The sequence below is a fragment of the Python bivittatus genome, unplaced genomic scaffold (assembly GCF_059951505.1).
Source record: "Python bivittatus isolate LINGU-HERP-01145 unplaced genomic scaffold, Pbiv_v1 ctg000700_np1212, whole genome shotgun sequence".
Lineage (NCBI taxonomy): Eukaryota > Metazoa > Chordata > Lepidosauria > Squamata > Pythonidae > Python > Python bivittatus.
Window position 1 is genome coordinate 40,729,573 of NW_028277098.1, and position 19,403 is coordinate 40,748,975.

At 37.3% G+C, this 19,403-nt stretch overlaps 1 protein-coding gene across 11 annotated transcripts in view; it reads right to left on the reverse strand.

Annotated features, from left to right (window-relative positions):
* The window catches only part of FGGY (FGGY carbohydrate kinase domain containing), a 304,303-nt gene that overhangs the window by 129,954 nt on the left and 154,946 nt on the right, over window positions 1–19,403 (reverse strand). For all 11 annotated transcript variants that reach the window (XM_088153195.1, XM_088153186.1, XM_088153193.1 and 8 more), the window contains one exon: window positions 12,053–12,141. In XM_088153195.1, the coding sequence (XP_088009321.1) occupies window positions 12,053–12,141 (89 nt within the window). The remainder of the gene's footprint in view (window positions 1–12,052; window positions 12,142–19,403) is intronic.

Consider the following 19,403-nt stretch of genomic DNA (forward strand, 5'->3'; position numbering starts at 1 on the left):
AATGATTTTAATGAAAAAATTAAAAGTCTCAAAATACAATACATAACTTCAAAATTTTAAAATTCGAAACAGCTTTCCTAAAAAATGAATGGCAAGGTGATTCATTTCTAGCAGGAGTCAAAGTGGTTAAGTTCTAGGCAAATAATTTGAAAAATAATGAGGTAAAAGTCTGATCTCAGAGAGTTTAAAGGAATGCAGACTATCCAGTGGGGAAAAAAAGCACAGCAGTTTAGTTTGTTTTTTCTGCCACCTTTCCAAAGTTCACGTCTGGAATGAGGGTAAACAGCTTTTTTTAAGCTGCAGCATTCAGACTTCATGAAAATAAAATATCAGACTTGCATTTCAGATTTAAAAAAAAGAATTTGATCTGACAGTAAATTTTCAGGTACAGCTCTCAGCAGTAATAAGATGGATGATGTGAGGTTCCAACACATTAAAAAGGTCTTTAACCCATTAATATATTCAAAAACTGACCCACAGCAGTTTCTTTAGGCAGTATTTTTTCAAGGTATTTCTGTATGGGGAATTGGTGAAGGAAACTTAGTCATTAAATTAAATTGTCCTACCTAGTTTTTATCATATATAACAAAGAGGTTTTTCTTTGTTTCAGTAACTGCCATGTTAAAGAGACTGAAGATGACATTTTACACTTGCTAGAAGTAATTGCTTTTGGCATTTTAAATAATTATTCATAGGTTGCTTTGCAGAAACTATATGTATGGTAGAATTCCTTTTTATACTGATCATTTCAAGCCAAAGAAAGTGTACAGCCTATGTTCCAGAGCAAGTTACAGTGGTACCTCAGGATACGAACTTAATCCGTTCCGTGACTCTGGGCATATCCCGAGTTGGTCGTAACCCGACGCAAATTTCCCCATAGGGTTCAATGTAAATCCGGTTAATCTGTTCCACCCTCCGAATTTGGTCGCACCCCGAAGCAAATTTTCCCATAAGGTTCGATGTAATTACCGTTAATCCATTCTGGCATCTGCGGACCATGCGTCAGGGGCAGGAGAACGGCCGGGCGCAGCGCGGTGTGAGAACGGCCGGGTGCGGCGCAGTGCAGTGGGAGAACGGCCGGGCGCGGCACGGCGGGAGACGGCCGGGCACGGCGCGGCGCGGCGGGAGAATGGCCAGGCGCCGTGCTGCGCGGCAGAGCGGGAGAACGGCCGGGCACAGCGCGGCGCGGTGGGGCGGGAGAACGGCCGGGTGCTGCGCGGCGCCGATCAAGAAATATCACCTAGAAACAAGGAAGATCAAAGAAGCACTGGTAATAATAAAGCAGCAAATAACACCCATAGCCAAAAAGATCAGCAGATACAACGCTTGAATTGCACACTATAGGCAGAATCTCCTATTTCAGTTGAATCGGAAATGTTTCTATCAATCCATCAATGGAGGGATTGCAATGAACCAGTCAATACCTGACAAAGAAGAAACAGTGCAGTTCTGGGCACAGCTATGGGACAACCCAAAGAAATACAACAGGAATGCAGCTTGGATAAAGGAGGTGAACAAGAATAAAAAAGAAGCTGAAATAAAAGAATGTGTAATAACAGCAGAAATGGTGGAGAAAAGGGCAAGGAAGATGCAGAATTGGTCAGCACCAGGTAAAGATGAACTGCATGGCTTCTGGTTGAAACATCTGACTGGTCTGCACCCACTCATTGCCAAGCAGTTTAACAACATACTGCAAGGAGCTGAAATTGAAGATAGGTTAACATCTAGCAAAGCCTACCTAATAATGAAAGACCCAACAAAAGGGGAAGCACCAGGCAACTACAGGCCAATTACCTGCTTACCAACAACTTTCAGATTGCTAACTGGTGTGGTAGCTGATGAAGTGCAACAGCATCTACTTGAAAACAAGCTCTTTCCCTCTGAGCAGAAAGGAAACCGCCCAAACAGTAGAGGAACAAAAGATCACCTCCTAATTGACAAGATGATTTTGGAAAACTGCAAGAGAAGGAAGACCAACTTGAATGTAGCTTGGATTGATTACAAGAAGGCATTCGACTCCCTACCACGTGACTGGATAATCAAGTGCCTAGAAATAACAGGAGTCAGTAGAAACATCAGAAGCTTTGTGCAAAGATCAGTGGCACAATGGAAGGCTGGGTTGCTGGTCAAGGGTGATAGACTGGGACAAGTTAACATGGAGAGAGGAATCTTTCAAGGACACTCACTATCACCACTACTGTTTGTCATTGCACTGATTCCTCTGTCAACAATAGTGAACAAGTCAGGGCGTGGCTATCAAACATCAAAAACATCTGCCAGGCCATCTGCCAGGCCAAGGCAAAGTATTACATGGCCAGTCCCCCCCCCCCAAAAAAAAACTAGCAGGCAAAGCAGATAACAACAAGACCTGGCAATGACTAAGAGCAGGAAAGTTGGAGAAAGGGACACAGGGGCTAATTCTGGCTGCACAAGACCAAGCCTTAAGAATAAATGCATACAAAGACAGAACTGAGAAGACAGAAACAGCAAATGCCACCTCTGCAAAGAAGCTGAAGAAACAGTGGACCACCTATTAGCTGCTGCAAGTAGATCCCACAGACTGACTACAAACAACAGCACGACAAAGTAGCAACAACGGTGCATTGGAATATCTGCAAGAAATACCATTTGCCTGCAAGCAAGAATGGGTGGGACCACAAAACAGATAAAGTAATAGAAAATGAAGAAGCTAAAGTGCTCTGGGACTTTAGAATTCAAAGAGAGAAGCACCTGCCACACAACAACCCAGACTTAACAATTGTTGATAAGAAAGACAAAAAAAGTCTGGATAGTGGACACTGCAATATCTGGAGACAGCAGACCAGAAGAGAAAGCACTGGAGAAAATCACAAAATACAAAGACCTGCAAATAGAAATAAAATGATTGTGGCAAAAGAAAGCAAAGATAGTACCAATAGTAATAAGTGCCTTGGCTGCAATCCCAAAACATCTGGAGTACCACAAACACCATCGGCATTGGCAAAATCACCATCAGTAAATTGCAAAAGGGAGCTTCACTTGGAACAGCTTATATCCTGCAACGATACCTTTAACCCCATCAAACAACAACATCCGCCTATCCCAGGTCCTTTGGAAGGACTTGATAGGTGGACAAAAATGCCAAATCCAGTCTAAACATCTGGCTGACTGTGCAACCAACCATAATAACAATAATCTGAACTTTAGAATCTGCATACAATAGCAGTCCCTATGCTGCCAGTAATAAATAAAATTTTAATCTTCTATTTTTTCTCCACTGCTTTTATTCTTCTATACTACTCTTAACCAGAGCTTAAGGATATGTCAATTAAAATGTAATTACATGTTATATATACTAATAAAAACTGGCATTGATTTTTTTAACATATATAAATGTTGTTAGCTGAATTATGACTTATCCCTATTATGTGAGGAACAGCTTAATGGAAAGATGATAAAAGACATATTATAAATAAGATAAAAATACTGTATTATTCATACACACACACGCACAGAGAGAGAGAGAGAGAGAGACAGAGACATACTAATTTACAACCAACAAGTTTAGCATTCAGATTAAAGGAGAAGCTATGTTCTGATGCTTAAAATAAATAAATAACGATAGATTTTAAGGAAGATATTTTACCATAAGCAAATAATAACAGTCTATAAATAAGTTTGTTTTAAAAAAATTATAAGCCTTTACAATGTCAAACATAGTATCATATTTTAAAAGTTATACAGCTAGACAAAAGTGGTATCTGTTGCAAATGAAGTTACAATAAGTTACTGTTACAATATTCGTATCTGCCCAATTAAAACGAAAGCAAATTTAATACTGTATAAACATGTATACACGAAATGTAACCTGATTCTACTTTAAAAAAAAGGTAACCTGATTCTGGTTTAACATGCTTAAGCTAAAATTCAACACAGTTAAAAAATATCAATATTTATAACTCAAAGGATAGGGTATGGATTGTTTGCCTATTACTGACATTACGTTATCTTTCAGAAAGCTGTCACAGCAAATACAAGTGACTGTACCTTTCTTTATCTGCCCTGCAGATTTGTCACAGCATGTCTCTGAAAACCCCAATAGCTCTTGACAGAGCCTAGGTGTAACAACTGACATCTCTACCTGAGACTGTCACAATGGCACCCTAACTAGTCACAAGCCAAATCAGACGGTGGATTGGAAGTTGCACACTCATAGTCTCTTATACTACCCACTCCATTCCCCATCCTCCATTTTCATTTATTTAAAAAAAGAGCACTTGTTTAGTAGGCTGAAGAAAAGCTACTTCCATCCTACAACTGTGTTTTCCTGTTACCCCAAGAAAAAGCTAGGTTGGCAGGTTGCTGGGAGATCAGGCCAACAGGAAGAATAACGGGCACCTGCAAGAAGCACAGAAGGCTGCACATGATTTTGGGGTTCAGCTTGCACATAGATGATGTGGGTAAAAAAAGACAGAGAACAAAACCTGGTATATACATCACAGTAATCTATTATTTGCCTAACTAGAGTGTATTGAATAAACCACAACAGGCTGGTGTCACACAATAAGCTAGTATCAACAGATCACATGTCTCCTATATGTGATGAACCCAGCCTAAACATATCAAGCATTGATTGCAACTTCACCAGTTGATGAATGAGCCCTCAAGTTAAGGGTGGCTCTCCTCTCCTCTCCTCTCCTCTCCTCTCCTCCCTTCCCTTTCTATTACATTGGTAATGAGTAACTTTAAAACATTAAGGTATTCAGGCAAACATCCTGAACTGAAAGAGAATTCAGTAGCTGCTCAAAGATCACTCCCTCTGCTTAGTTTTCTGGATCTGATGCACTTTTAGAATTACATAATAAAGAGGCTGTCTCACCTATTTATAAGCTGGCATCACCAGTTTCATTGCTGCCCAACTTTGCCATCTTTCATGAGAAGTAGGCTCCATGCAGTGTTACAAATCACATAGGGCCCTACATCCATAGAGCAGATGTTTACTTTCAAAAATGAAGATGATGATAGAGTTGTGTGATGAAAGCTCTGGGGAGGAGGCAGGTCCTATGTTCCACATCTCACAATTCTAACTTCCTGAGGGATTAATGTCTGAACAGGGCTTTGTGCACTGAAGATTGGAAGCAGCTAACAAAACACACACCTCTGTCAGTTATGTATTTCTACAAATATGACCAAAATATTGTGCAATCTTGCTCAAATTCTTTGCATGATGAGACCATACATGCCTCTGAGTTTCTGTGATAGGCAGATAATTTATCTATTGAGAATTTCGCCTGATAGCTGCATTGATCTCCAACCTCTCAATTCCATCCTCATTTTCCTCTTAAGCATTCAGTGGTAACTGGATGCAAATGTTCAAATTAAAAGCAGCATGGGTCTTGTCAACTGCTTCTCAAGAAATGGACTCAGCCCCTAACCAACTCTAAGCCCCTTCTGAGAGAAGGTAGTTTACATCAATCACAGAGTTAGATAAAATTGGAGTTTAGTTTCTTCTTCCCTGGTGAGGATAAGATATTTCCTGCTTGGATTCCATCCTAACAAGAACATGGCTTCTGAGTAATGGGCAGTGAGGCAAAACCACTTCTGTTTATTTTACTCTAAGGCCCTTGCAAGTATGAATTCATTGACATCTTCTTTAAAAATGTACATAGGAGTTATGGAAGGTCACAGTATACCTCACATGTCTCTGAGTGGCTATCCTTGATCCTTACTGTCTATATACAGATTGTTAACAAATCTTTATAAAGTTAACAAATTGTTGCCAAACTTGGGTATCTATCAACTCAGACAAAAGTTTAAAAAGAAGGAGAAGACAGCATAGGGAACAATTATTTTTCTGGGGTAAAGTAACCCCTTTGGCTTTTAAAACTGCTGTAAAGAAAAAAGAAATGCACAAAAGATTAATAAATCAGTTCCTTTAGGAAATGGAGAAGGGAATGTCTGTATTCTGTTTAAAAAGGACTTGGCATTTTTTACTCACTATTAAAAAATAAAAAAGCCAAGCCACACTGGGTAAAATTGCAGCCTCACAGCCAACAACATACACATTCAATTCCTGAGTTCATTTTCCTGAAATAGAAAAGTACATACATTTCTCAAATTTCATATGAAGCCTTCACATACCCCTAGAACTGCAGGAAGAGCAGAGTGCCAATGCTGTGCTCAAGGCTGGGGGAGTTAGTCAAAGAAAGGGAGGAAAAGTGAATTCTCCTCTCATATCATTATATTTCTCATTTTCAACCTAAAATTTACAAGCACTATTCCCTCCCCATATCATTTAACAGTCTTTTTTAATAAGTCAGCTTATCAAGAAGACTTTACTTTGTCAAATTAAGACACCGTGCTTTGGATTAGTGAAACTCCTTAAATTCGGCATGACTTCATGGTTGGCTCAGAGTTTTTCGCCTCTGTGGCAGCCAGCCAGCCAAATACCCACTACAACTTCTGCCTCCATCCCCATCATCTCAGCTTTTCAGTACTGAACTAGTTCATTTGGTTTTCTAAAGGTGAAAGAACAGGTTTATCCATCAAGAACTGAAGCACATTTTTTTAAAAAAGCAAATTTATAAAATGTTTCAGATTGCAGAAATTAGATCTTAAGGAACACCCAGTTCAGATGTTTCAATTCAGATAGAATGCTGAGGTGCTGCTTTAGCTGATGATATAGCAATTAAACATTGCAAAAAAAAAAAAAAGAGAACCAGAACAAATCAGAAAATAATGTAGAAAGTCTCTCAAGATCTTGCCACAGTGATGATTTATGGATTAATGGTATGATTGTTTGACAAGTGGCAGCAAAACAAAATGTTGCATTTAACCTATGCAGAGAAAAAAACAAATCAGGAATTTTCTATGTGATATTCAGAAACTTAATCTTAAAACATCTGTATAACTCAAAATGAGATTTCTTTTGTTATATATTTCAGAGCCTTATCACTTTGTGAAAAGCTGTTGAATTTGGGATGATAAACCAACTCCATGCACTGTTAAAAAGTTTTACTATCTCTACACTGACCAAGGGTCATAGAACAGGAGAGAATGAGTATGCTTATAAAACCGAGCAGTTTGGTCAAGGGAGATGACAAACATATCACATGCATGAAGAGAATCCTCCAATGGATCTAGAAAAACTGCAGGCAACACCTGCTCCTGTGGCAGATAAAATTCAGTGACAACTTTGGGAAGAAAGGTTATATCCAGTCACAAGATCATCTTATCCCTATGAAATGAAAGATATAGCTCATCCAAACACAGGGTGAAAATTTCACTGGAATATCATGATGACAGTATGATAACAAAGAATGTTAACTTCTAAATAAAAGAGTGAAGTGAGAAGATAGCTAAAGTTTCAAAAGTTTTGCCCATCACCTGAGAGAAAACTAGAAGCAAATTCAATACAAATATGATGCACTTGAAGTGAAAATGTTCAAAGGTATTTTCCCAAACTGCGTATCAATGAGGAAGAAAAAGCAGAAGTCAATAGGACGTAGTGTGCCCAGAATACTGCTATTTGAAGAAAAAAAGGCAAGATTATAAACACAAAAATTCCAAACATAACAGGGAAAAAATTCAGTGAAAGCAAAAAGAGAGACAAATCTCAGCCATTTTATAGAACAGCTGCGTGCACAGCAGGTTTGCATGCCATACATAGAATTTGAGCCACTGTGTTCAAAGAAGAGCCCTAAAACATCCTCTCCAAGCTATCAATCTGAAGATTGCCAGCTCCAGGTGAACAATTGTGCCACTGCCAACTGAGAAAAGTTTTAGCCTTTTGGACAAATGGAAAATAAAAAGTCTCCAAGATAGATGAGAGGAGCAAACTTTGTCAGGAGATACTTAGTATTACTGACATCATAATGGACAGCATTGGCCACAACTTGAAGACTTGTAAGAAATGGAGAAAACTAACGTTTAAAAAAAAAACCTTTGAGATCAGAAGAATTGGAAGACAAAGACCCAAGGCCAAGATCTTTACTGCTACAAAATTGCTCACAACCAACTAATTTGAGTAACAAACATATCTACAGATAGGGTCCATTCAGTGCAAAAAAGAACAGAGGACAAATGAGTGGAGCTCCACCAAGACACTACCCTGACTGTTGAACTGAACCACTACCAGAAAATTATTGCATGAAATGCACTAGTTCCATTTGTTGATGCTAAGTTATAAAGCAGAAAACAAACTGGACCCATCCTGCTTATTCAGAGTTCATACTACTGTGAAATTGCTAGTAAGTACCTGCGTCATACTTCTTGCAACCAGGCAATTGAAAACTTACAGTGCCTTAAAGATAGCTATCATTTCCAACAGTTTGATATGCAGTAGATGCTCTTTCATGTCATCCTAGCCCTGGAATCTGTATGTACATTGCAAGAGCCAAATTCCCTTTTCTTTTGTGGAGGGAAGACAATCCCAGCCCAAAGGCTTGAAAGTGTGGCTGCACTATGCTGATTATCTGTGCCATTACAGAACTAATTAGGAGACTGCAGAAGCTGAGTCAATCCCTTTATGTTGTCCATTGCTAAGCTAAAAAAGCCATTTTAATTACAATTATCCAGGGAAGTCTAATATTTGGACAGAGTCCCAAAAATATAACTTTGGAATAACAACTTTCAAGTCATCATATTGAATTTCCAACAATATCTCTCCACCACTCTGTGTGTGTGTGTGTGTGTGTGTGTGTGTGTGCAAGCCTTCAAGTCACTGTGGATTCCTGGTGACTGCCTGGGCCACCACTACCATCCCCTCAAAATGTAAAAACCAATCATATTTCACCTGAATCTGAGAAGCTTCAATGACAATTGTGGGGGGAAGGTGCTAAAAGAAGAGCCAGTGCTTCACAAATTACCATGACTTTGAAGACAGGTTTGTCCAGGCCACCCAAAGCAAAACTAAACATATGAATAATTGAATCAGCATCATTATAGCGTCTTGAACCAAACTGACTCTGCATTCACTGATTTAGTTATTTCACCTTCAATCCAAGAGGATAAGTCATACCAAGATCTGCTGAGTGAAAGCCTAAATATCCTGTAAAGACAAGAGAATCCCCCACCTCAACAACAGGGGAATAAATGGATGGAGAAGGCGACACTGAGGAGGAATCCAAATCATAATCATCCACATCCAATACAGAAATACAGTACAGTGAGTCTCTACTGGAGGGTGCAGATCAATACTGATTCATGGCATCCACTGGACAAGAAGGAATTGCAGGCAAAGATCTCTGAGAGACCCAGATCTGGTCATAAGATTGAGTACTTAAGAGTGCAAATTCCATTGAGGTTCTCCCCGGAATTTGAAAAGCTCCCATCCTACTGGGATTTTGAAGGGCCTTAGAGACCTGGCTTTTCACCCAGGCCTTTGGAGAGGATGATTGATGCCCCTTTCTTCCTTCCTGTTCCCCTTTGCCATCGATGCCCCTTTGTCTTGTGCTGTGTTTATGTTTTCTGTATTGTTCTTTGTTTTTAAAATGTTTTAACAACTGTAAACCACCCAGAGTCGTTGGGAGTCAGACAGCATATAAATTTAATAACTTATTATTATTATTGTTGTTGTTGTTGTTGTTGTTGTTATTATTATTATTATGTATCTACATGATTTCATAAGACTAGCTTTATTCTGCAGGTATTTCAAAAAAGCCCTGTTTAAGAAGGAGAAAATGAGGGAATCCCCCACCTCAACAACAGGGGGATAAATGGATGGAGAAGGCGACACTGAGGAGGAATCCAAATCATAATCATCCACATCCATTACAGAAATACAGTACAGTGAGTCTCTACTGGAGGGTGCAGATGAATACTGATTCATGGCATCCACTGGACAAGAAGGAATTGCAGGCAAAGATCTTTGAGAGATCCAGATCTGGTCATAAGATTGAGTACTTAAGAGTGCAAATTCCATTGAGGTGTATCCTGTATCTTTTGAGGGAATGCCTTTGACTGTAGGCATTCCCTCAAAATATACCACCTTTACTGGCAACAGAACCAAATTCCAATGATCAGTAATACGTGCTACAAATGTACTTTTATTGGATATACATATTCATTTTATCATGTTGGTCTATGACCATGATAAATATTAATTAAATACTACAAATATATTATAACCACACTAAATTTTAACTCCAACTCCATACATAGCAGACACTCTATACACAAGTGTGCACCAAATAATTTGAAATATGAGAAGATATATGTGAGGGTTATTTATGACAGATGCTCATCATACTTTTTCCTTTTAAAGAACTGCATAGTTTTAATTAAGGAAGGGGTCCCCAGATCACGGTTTCTCAACCTTGGCAACTTTCAGATGGGTGGACTTCAACTCTCAGAATCCCCTAGCCTGCAAGGCTGGCTGGGGAATTCTGGGAGTTGAAGTCCACCCATCTGAAAGCTGCCAATGTTGTAAACCCCTGCCCCAGACAGAATAAAAAGATGGAGGAAGGTTAAAGGTAACTCCTGTACTATCACCCCTTAGGCAATAAACCACATCAGAAATACAGCCTCAACTATTCTTGCATCACTTCCAAGAGGTCTTAAAGCATTATTCATGAGGCCTCTGCTTGCATCTGCATCCAGTTACGCTAATTTCAATCGACCTTTCTCTCTACCACAGAACCACACTGAAGTATCACACGTGGGAGAGCATAAACTATGTGTAAATTCTTGCCATTTAATCCGATTGCTCATTTCCCAGCAGATTAAAAAGATTAAGCAGGCAGGGAGGCAGGCAATGGCCACACAGTGATATTGTTCCTGTGGAAGGAGTGGGGGAGAGATGTAGCCGCCTAGCCTTATCTGCTGAACAAAGCAGCCTCAGCCTTGCTCTTTCAAAAGTCCATTTACTTAAAAGATAATCATCTCAGCATCTCCCTTTACAACTCCTGCTTTATTTTACCTCCCCACAACACACCTAAAGGTTACATAAACAATATCAAAATAATAGATGATCAGAAATATGCTCTTTTCCCAAAACTCCTAGCAAGTAGCCAGCTGGGGACAGAACAGGGTTGAATTACAGTATATAACAATGTCCAGGCTTGGATGTTCCAACAGGGTGGGCAGAAATTCTTCAAAGGGGGAACATTTCAAAATTAGATTGCACACAAAGACCTTGCTCGCTTCAGTCTTGGAAAAACGGTCCCAGAAGAGATGTGAAACTCAAATGTATTGCTACTATTAGATCTTTTGCTCCATCAAGATTAAGGTCAGAATTTTCAATATTGGCTGCTCAGGTTAGCCTTTGAATTATATCCCCGATTTATTAATACTAAGTTTATGACTCAATTTTAATAAAGGCTGGCCATGTTAATGGCTGGTTTTATGAATGACAGTCCGTTACAGCTACAGCAAATATAATGAAGTTATCTTCATTCCAGATTGTGTTTCTCTTATTTCTATAATACAAAATATACTGAGCAAAACATCAACTTTTACAAGTCAGAATAAGAATATATATCTTGAAATAAGCTTCTTAGGAAGCTTATGCATTTCTTTTAGGAGCAAGATTCTAGCATATATAGTATATGCTAGAATCTTGCTCCTAAAAGAAATGCATAAGCTTCCTAAGAAGCTTATTTCAAGATCAAGAACTGGTATTAGCAGCTTATAAACTCTCAAAAGAAAAAACAACAACATTCATTTGGATTTCTCAAACCCTTAGCCATTCTCCCTTTAGATCCGAAGGAGGGTGTAAAATCTGCATTTTTTAGCTTAAACTGGAAAGAAGTGCTTTATCTCCTGTGAAATATAATGCCCTAGCAGTTGTCTCCAAGACTGACACTGGTACTGACTTGGCTCAAATTCCAGATATGGGAGTGTGGAATTAAAGAACCAATGGTTACAATGATTTATTAAGAATTAAAAATGCCCACAGGAACCATTTTGTTCAGGAATGCACAACAGCTACAGAAGATAGGTTCAAGATGTTTCCAAGTAACTTAAATCATATGCAGGTGTATGTACATTATATACAGTCAAAATAAATGAAACAAAAAGCTGGCTCAAGAAAAGAGATGGGGAAAAATAAAACATGCCATAATACTCTGCATACCTTGCTGTGGCACCTGTTGCTTTCCATGATAAGAAATCCGGAAGATCAAAGAAGTACCCTGCCTTTTCCCAGCAAGACTCTCGCAAATTCTGATAATTTTGGTTGGAGATAAAAAAGATAGTTTTAGCTCATGTAATTTTAAAACAAATTTAAATCATATGCAATAACCAAGACAAACATTGATGTTCCTTCCTTCCAACTTTTAAGTAGTCAACATACCCCTGAGTCATTCATATAGAATGATAGAATCATATGTAGGATTATTTGGGTTTTATTCATGCTTTGTCTTCCAACAAATGGTATTAACCAGCAAAGCCATAGTCTTCCCAAGGATGTTTTACATACTGCATTTGCAACCACCAAAGGATAATTACAAAGTCTCTGCCGCATGTATTACCATTTTTCTCTAAGTTTATATCTATGGATATATTTGTGTGTCCTTCCTATGTACTCTGAGAGCCCTGCATCCCATTCCCAAAGGAGCTGGATGTCAGGAATATATTTCAAGCCATAATTCTCTAAATAATGAGCAGGAAAAAATGCCAACTTATTAGTGAATCTCCCAGTGATATCTCAAAAAGGATATCTAATGTAGACTGCGTATCCTAGGGTAGGAACAAACCTCTTGGGGAATACCAAGACACTATATTATCTTCAAGGTAAAATAATATTAGGACATCTTATCACCATCCTAAACTACTGGATGACCTAATGGCTGAAAATTCCTGCATTTGTTTCAGAAAGAATATTTTCACTGAGAGAACCCGATAGTTCACTTCTCTACATTTAGCCTCACACACAACAATATTTGACCTATGATATTTTCCATATCTTGTTCTTCTAAAAAAAACAAAAACAATAGGTTTAATGTTGTTGGCTTAATACTTTATTTCATGAAGCCTCATAGTGCTACCATTGTAATTGCATCCATAATATATGTAGACATCATTATCCAACTATAATCCTTTAGATCCAACAGTTAGGTTAATCAATAGGAAAAGAAACAAGAGGCATATCCTGAATAGAAATGAAGTAAGAATTTCCAGGCAAGAGTGCTGAAAATGCTGTAAGAAGTTTATTCTTGTTCCCTTTTATGGAAGCCAGGACTAAGATGACCAGAAAGTGGTTTAGTGTCAATGAGGTCAGACTTCTGATGTATAAATCATGTAGACCTAAACAAATCCAACAATTCAGTAAAAGGAAAAATAAGTAGGCACTATTGCATCTTTCCAAAAGCCACAATAAAAAGATCCTAAAATGAGCGCTTTGAAACACTTCCAAATGATTCATTTTAGTCACCAAAGTGATTTGTCACCAGTGCTTAGTACAGAAAAACACATCAGGGTTTGCTATATGCTACCACACTAACAGTAAGCTTTACATATAATGACCTTAACACACGATTCACTATTTTATTTGCAGTACCCCACACAATTAATAAGTGTACTGAAAACCTGTAGGAATGCCCTAATGCAGTTTTCAGTGTAGTAATTCATATGATTTCTCATTCTGCATAACTCCGGATTTATCTGTTATTCACTGGAACTGAAGTACAGTTGGCCTCCTTTTCCCAGACATCTTTTTCTTCATGGGAGTCCACCTTCTAAACTTCTTTTTTTTTTAAGGGTAACTATTTTAAAAGCACTAATCAACTCCAAGTAGTTAAACAGCTGGAAATGCGATCACAATAGCCTACCGTACTGTTTTATCTACTCAGCAGATAATAACACTTTGACCAATGTCTTACAAGAAGGTGACAAGGCAAATCACTTCCATCTTTTCCAAGAAGTACACCTAGAACTATTCTGCAGCTAGAGAGCATTTAATTCTCTATGTTAAATATATATCACTTTTGCTGATCTAGGAGCTTTATGACAAATTTAACACAGAAGACTGGATTACAAGGAAAACCATGCACAAACACATCTGCTGGATTGTATCAGGGGAGACCCAGCTTGCAGCACACTTTTGTGCTTAAGTTGCAATGAGGAAACATACTAGAACTGTCACTAATAAGCCATTAGTTGAGCTACTCTGATTCCCTGGTATGTTGCTTTGAGGCCAATAGCCTTTACAAATCCCTGCTAAACTAATTTTAACTTTAACTTTTTACTCTTTCAAAGATGCCGCTATATAGATCTTGATGTTACCGTATTTATTTTCATGAATCTGCATATTTAAGAACTCTATGTAGACAGATGTGCAAATACGTACATATAACTGTGAATATAGCACTGCATCCAGCAATGCTGCAGTACAATTCTTTTAGCAAAATTGGTAGCTATGACCAGGGCTGTGGAGTTGGAATCAGAAGCAATTCTTGGGTTACTGGAGTCGGTAAAAATGTACCGACTCCGACTCCCAATAAATTTAAATTGTATATAACATAGACAATGTAATATGTTAAAATTTCCTATTTCATAGATAATAATTTGATTAACCTAATTTTTTCAGGATATATTTTAATTTTCATGCCTTGTATGTTGCATGCTTGCAGTCAATATAGGATATTTATAATTTATTTCCTATATTGATATATAATTAAAGGAGTCAGAGTTGGAGGTACCATGAATAAAAGAGTCAGAGTCGGAGTCAAAGGTTTCATGTACTGACTCCACTGCCCTGGCTATGACTAAAGCACAAGTAGCCACTTGTGTTGTGTTGTCCAATTGTTTTAACAACTGGATTTCTATGTTCTGGACCAGATACAGCTTCCAAATACTATTCAGAAACAGTGTTATGTAGAGCACATTTCAATCAATCAATCAATCAATCAGCTTTATTGATTAGTCTTGCAACCATATCAACCAGGAGGAGAAACAGTTATGTAGAGCACATTGCAGTAATGCATATGAATATACAAGATTAAGATTGCATTCATAACATTTATATACCTAATATAACTTATTCAAACCTCAATTCTCAGATAGTTTATCTAAGAGTATTTCTGCTTTGCTTGGATTCCATTTTGACTTGTCAGTCTATACCAAGTCTATTGCCATTTGCACACATGCAATACCAATCTCCAAAACCCCAAAGTATTTCTCCACCAGATTAACGATAATGTTACATAGGGACATAACAGATCAATTGCCAAGAAGTTGAACAAAACCCAACACAACCTTCTGAAACTAGCCAAAATTGCCAGATATATAGTACTGTGGCCCAGGTAATATCCCTATTAACTACATCTAAAAGATTACCATGTTTAATGGTAACTCTTACAATCACAGAACCATAGAATGTAAAGGTTGGAAGGCACTTTCAAGATCATCTGGCCGAGCCCTCTGTCCAATGTAGTGATCTACTACTATAGCAATTCCCAACAGATGGATATTCAGCCTTTGTTTAACCACTTTGGCAATGGAGATTCCAGCACCTCCTGAGGCAGTCTATTCCATTGCCAGATGCCTTAAACGGGGGCTGAACGGCCTCCTGTTTAAATCTGGAGGTATAGAAAAGCAAACACGGTAAAAAAGAATCTAATACCATAACTGAAAGGAATCAAGAATATCCATTTAATCCAGAAAAAACTAAAATTGCAAATCAAGCATCTTGCCCAAGCATGGAGTGTTAGAGACCAATATTCACAGAACATCTATTAGAATGTTCTATGAATGTTTCATCAGTAAAATGCATTGCAAACTGGTTAAATTAAGCTGTAATGTATTATCAAAGATAAAGAATTATAGGCTCGGTGTGCATTTTTTTCCTTTAGAACGATACAGAAATTAGAACTCATTTCCCTATCCTATTTAGTAGTGATTTCACTTCTACTTGGTTATTAACAAATCTACCAGCTTTGGACCACTCTCTGCAACATCTGATTATACTTGTATAGGTAAACTCTTTTTATTACAAGCTATAGAACAACAAATAACCTGAAAAATACACAGACGCACAATATATAGCCCTGAAGAAATTTTAAGGCATTGCATGGACATGTAAACAGAATGCAAGATTTCTTAGCTGTAACAAATCCAAGCCAGCTACCATTTCTTTCACCCTACTGCTTCCTGGAGAGAATTAATGAAATTTCATGAATAAAAAACAATATAAAATATTATTTAATAATATTTTAATATTATTAAATATAATTTAATAATTTGTAAGGTTCACACAGATTCTCGCTTAACAACATTTTCTGCTCTTAATCTAGTTACGGTAGTGTGACATAGTAGTAGGAATGAGACTTAAGAAATCCACCTTCAGCCCCTTACTGAGTTATGTAGCTCCGTTACATTAGGCCAATCACTTTCTCTCAGCCTTTCCTATTTCAGTGTTTAGGATAAAATAAAAAACTGGTGAATCATGATGCTGCCTTGAGCATCTAGAAGAATCAAAATCAAAATATAATAAAAAGATGAGCAAACATGGCAGCATGAGTGAATAACCCATTTACCTCAGACACATCTAAGGTTTTTCAAGTGTAGATGAAGTGGTGGATTTTTCTATTGCATGAGATACTTTCTCAATATTTTAAGTAATTTAAATTTAAATACTATTACTTTTATTTTACATGTTTTCTTAAATTGTTCTGGTTGTGGCTGAATGTAAAGGAAGTGATCTAAAATATATGAATAAATATCTAGAGGCTACAAATTATTTTAGATCTTGGGTTTCACTAACAAATTAAAACACTTTCTGAATATAATATAAAAATATTGCATTTGCCCTTTTCCCCCCATTTTCTCCTTTAAACAATGTCTATACGTTTTTTATATTTTTTCCTTATAAAATTTCCAAGAGGCATAACAGAACCATAGAAGAGAGTGGACTGGCTCTTCAGGACTCCTCTCCAGACAAGGAGAGGACTTGTGATCACCCACAAGTGCTCCAGACAGTTGCTCCTTGTGAGGAGACTATAAGACAGCAGTCTTCGGTGGGGTTAGAGCTCTGGGAAATGAGGGAATGTCATCTTTGTCCAAACTGCAGTCGGCACCTTTATGGACACAGGGTTCGCATACTTCCTTTTCTAGTCACTTCTGGAAATTGTTTATTAACTGCTTTTCAGCTATTAGGAATCTTTGGAATGACATGTTTTTAATAGCACCAGGTGAGTCTCCTTCAATCCTTTGTGAAAGAAATCTTAAATACAAGTTTAAGGACTTAAATTTTTTGGGGGGGGGGGAATAAACAGCAAAAAGGTGATTAGAACACTGATTTTGGAAAGTTACAAGCAGACTAAGGGTCCAGATGGATTTGAAATAAAAATTTGAAATTAATTATAAGAATCCTCCCTGTGGGAAAATGCTGTTGTTTTGAATTCAAAAATGATAGGATGGGACTTTGAAAGCTGAACACTAGAGGGAACCAGAAGGAACTAAAAATTACAATTAAAGGAGAAGAACACTTAAATTTGACTAATACCTAATGGAGCAAAATACTTTAACATTGGACATACTGAGGGATATTTGTGAACAGTGGACCCGGAAGTTAATTTTAAGAGTGTCTGCCATTAAAGACAGACTGTGTTCAAAAGATGTTATGGAAGAGGAACAAGTTTTACCAGACAAGACTGAGACTGATTTGAAAGTGGATTTAAAAATGACAGGCTACAAGAATGATATAGAAAGAGATGTTACGCTGGATATATAAATGAAACCAGCTGATGTCTTAATAATTAAAGGAATATACAAATAACAAATCAAAAGTGCAACCTGGATAACTTTCCTATGTTGGATTTACAAAAGAGACTTGCTAAAATTTTGAAGAATTTTGTGAGAAGGGACAAAGAAAAAATAAAAAGAAATCAAGTTTTAGGACATTATTTGAAGGGATTAAAGATCAAGATTGTTAAAAGTAAAAGGAAGGAATATAAAGTTGGTTTATTTGATCAAGGTTAAAACAAGATATGTTGTTACTTCTGGCTACCCTTTATGGACTTTCTAATGACACCTGTACTGAAAAGATGATGTTTTATGGATTTGTTTATAGATAAGAGATGGGATATGGGATGAAAAGATAAATGTTTGCAACTTTAGAGAGGGTGAAGAGTTACTAAATTTGCTTATACTTGTGATGAAGGTTTGAACTCACTTCTTTATATATTTCTTTTCTTTTTCTTTATTATATTCTTACTTTTCTCTTTCTTCTATTTTTCTTTTTCTTTCTTTTTACTTGCACTTTTTACTCTTTGTTCTCTTTTCTTTAAGTTTAGTTTGTATTAGATTTTACTATTATAATCAAAGTTCTTAATAAAAATTATATATGTAAAAAAGGGAACAAGAGTGGTTTTTTCCTGGACTTACTTGTTTCATATTATCTCAGTCCAAGTAGTGACAATCCAAGTCATTTCCCTTACCTAAGCATTGACCATGGCATTCCTCACTCGTTAACCTTCTATTTTTCCCATGCCACCCAACAACCCAAACATTTGGGAAAAGAATCTAGTTCTGGATCTCATATCAAAAGTATGGTTAATTTGAAGTAACTTCAAGCAACTATACCTCCATGTGACTTCATTCAGATTGTAGTGGTTGCTTTTCAAAGAACCTTCTTTCTACTCCCTAACCCCCCAAAAACTGATTCATCAGCATGAGAATAGGATCAGAACTAAGTGAAGATTCCTTAATTGGCACCAGTTGGCATACAGAATTGCAGCTGAGGAAAGATTTTATCATTACATAATTCAGCTCTCCACACAAAACAAACCACACTCTTAGCAGAGAATGTGGGTGAAAGTGGCAGTTGGGGAGAGTAATGGAAGTTTGCAAAACAGCATTATACTAAAAATACCTGCAAGAGACAAGGTCTGCAAAATAAAGCCAGATTGGAAAGGGGGAAAAAATAAATCAACCTTTTTATTTAGCACATACAAAAATAAATTTAAAACAATTTTCAACAAACTTGCAGAGCACAAATAGGGATAAAAAATCTGAAAGGCTTCAAACTCTGGTTTACCATACCTGGCTGTTCAGGTACATTGTGATAATTTCTGATGCCTCACAAGGAAGGAAAAATCACACACATTGGTCAGGTCAAGGCCAGTCCAAGCCATTTAGTTCTCTGAAATAGAGCAGTATACAGTGTTCTTCTCTCCCATTCAAAATTAGTAATTATTTTGGTATTTGAAGCAAAAAAAAAAAAAAAAAACCATGACCCTCACAAACACTTCTTCCCTTCTCCAATAAAAATATCATCATAATAATAAATTCAATAACAATTTACAGTCCCTTTCATAGTACGTGAGATAAGCTGACTGAGGCAGCTGCTTCTTTCCCTCGCTGGCTTGCTATTATCTTAGTGATAATTGTAATTTCACTTGCAATTCTTCTCTTCTGTCTGAAGAATGTTTTGATAGAAGGAAATCATAGAGTCTACGTTTTGCTGATCATTAGAGGCCAAGGGT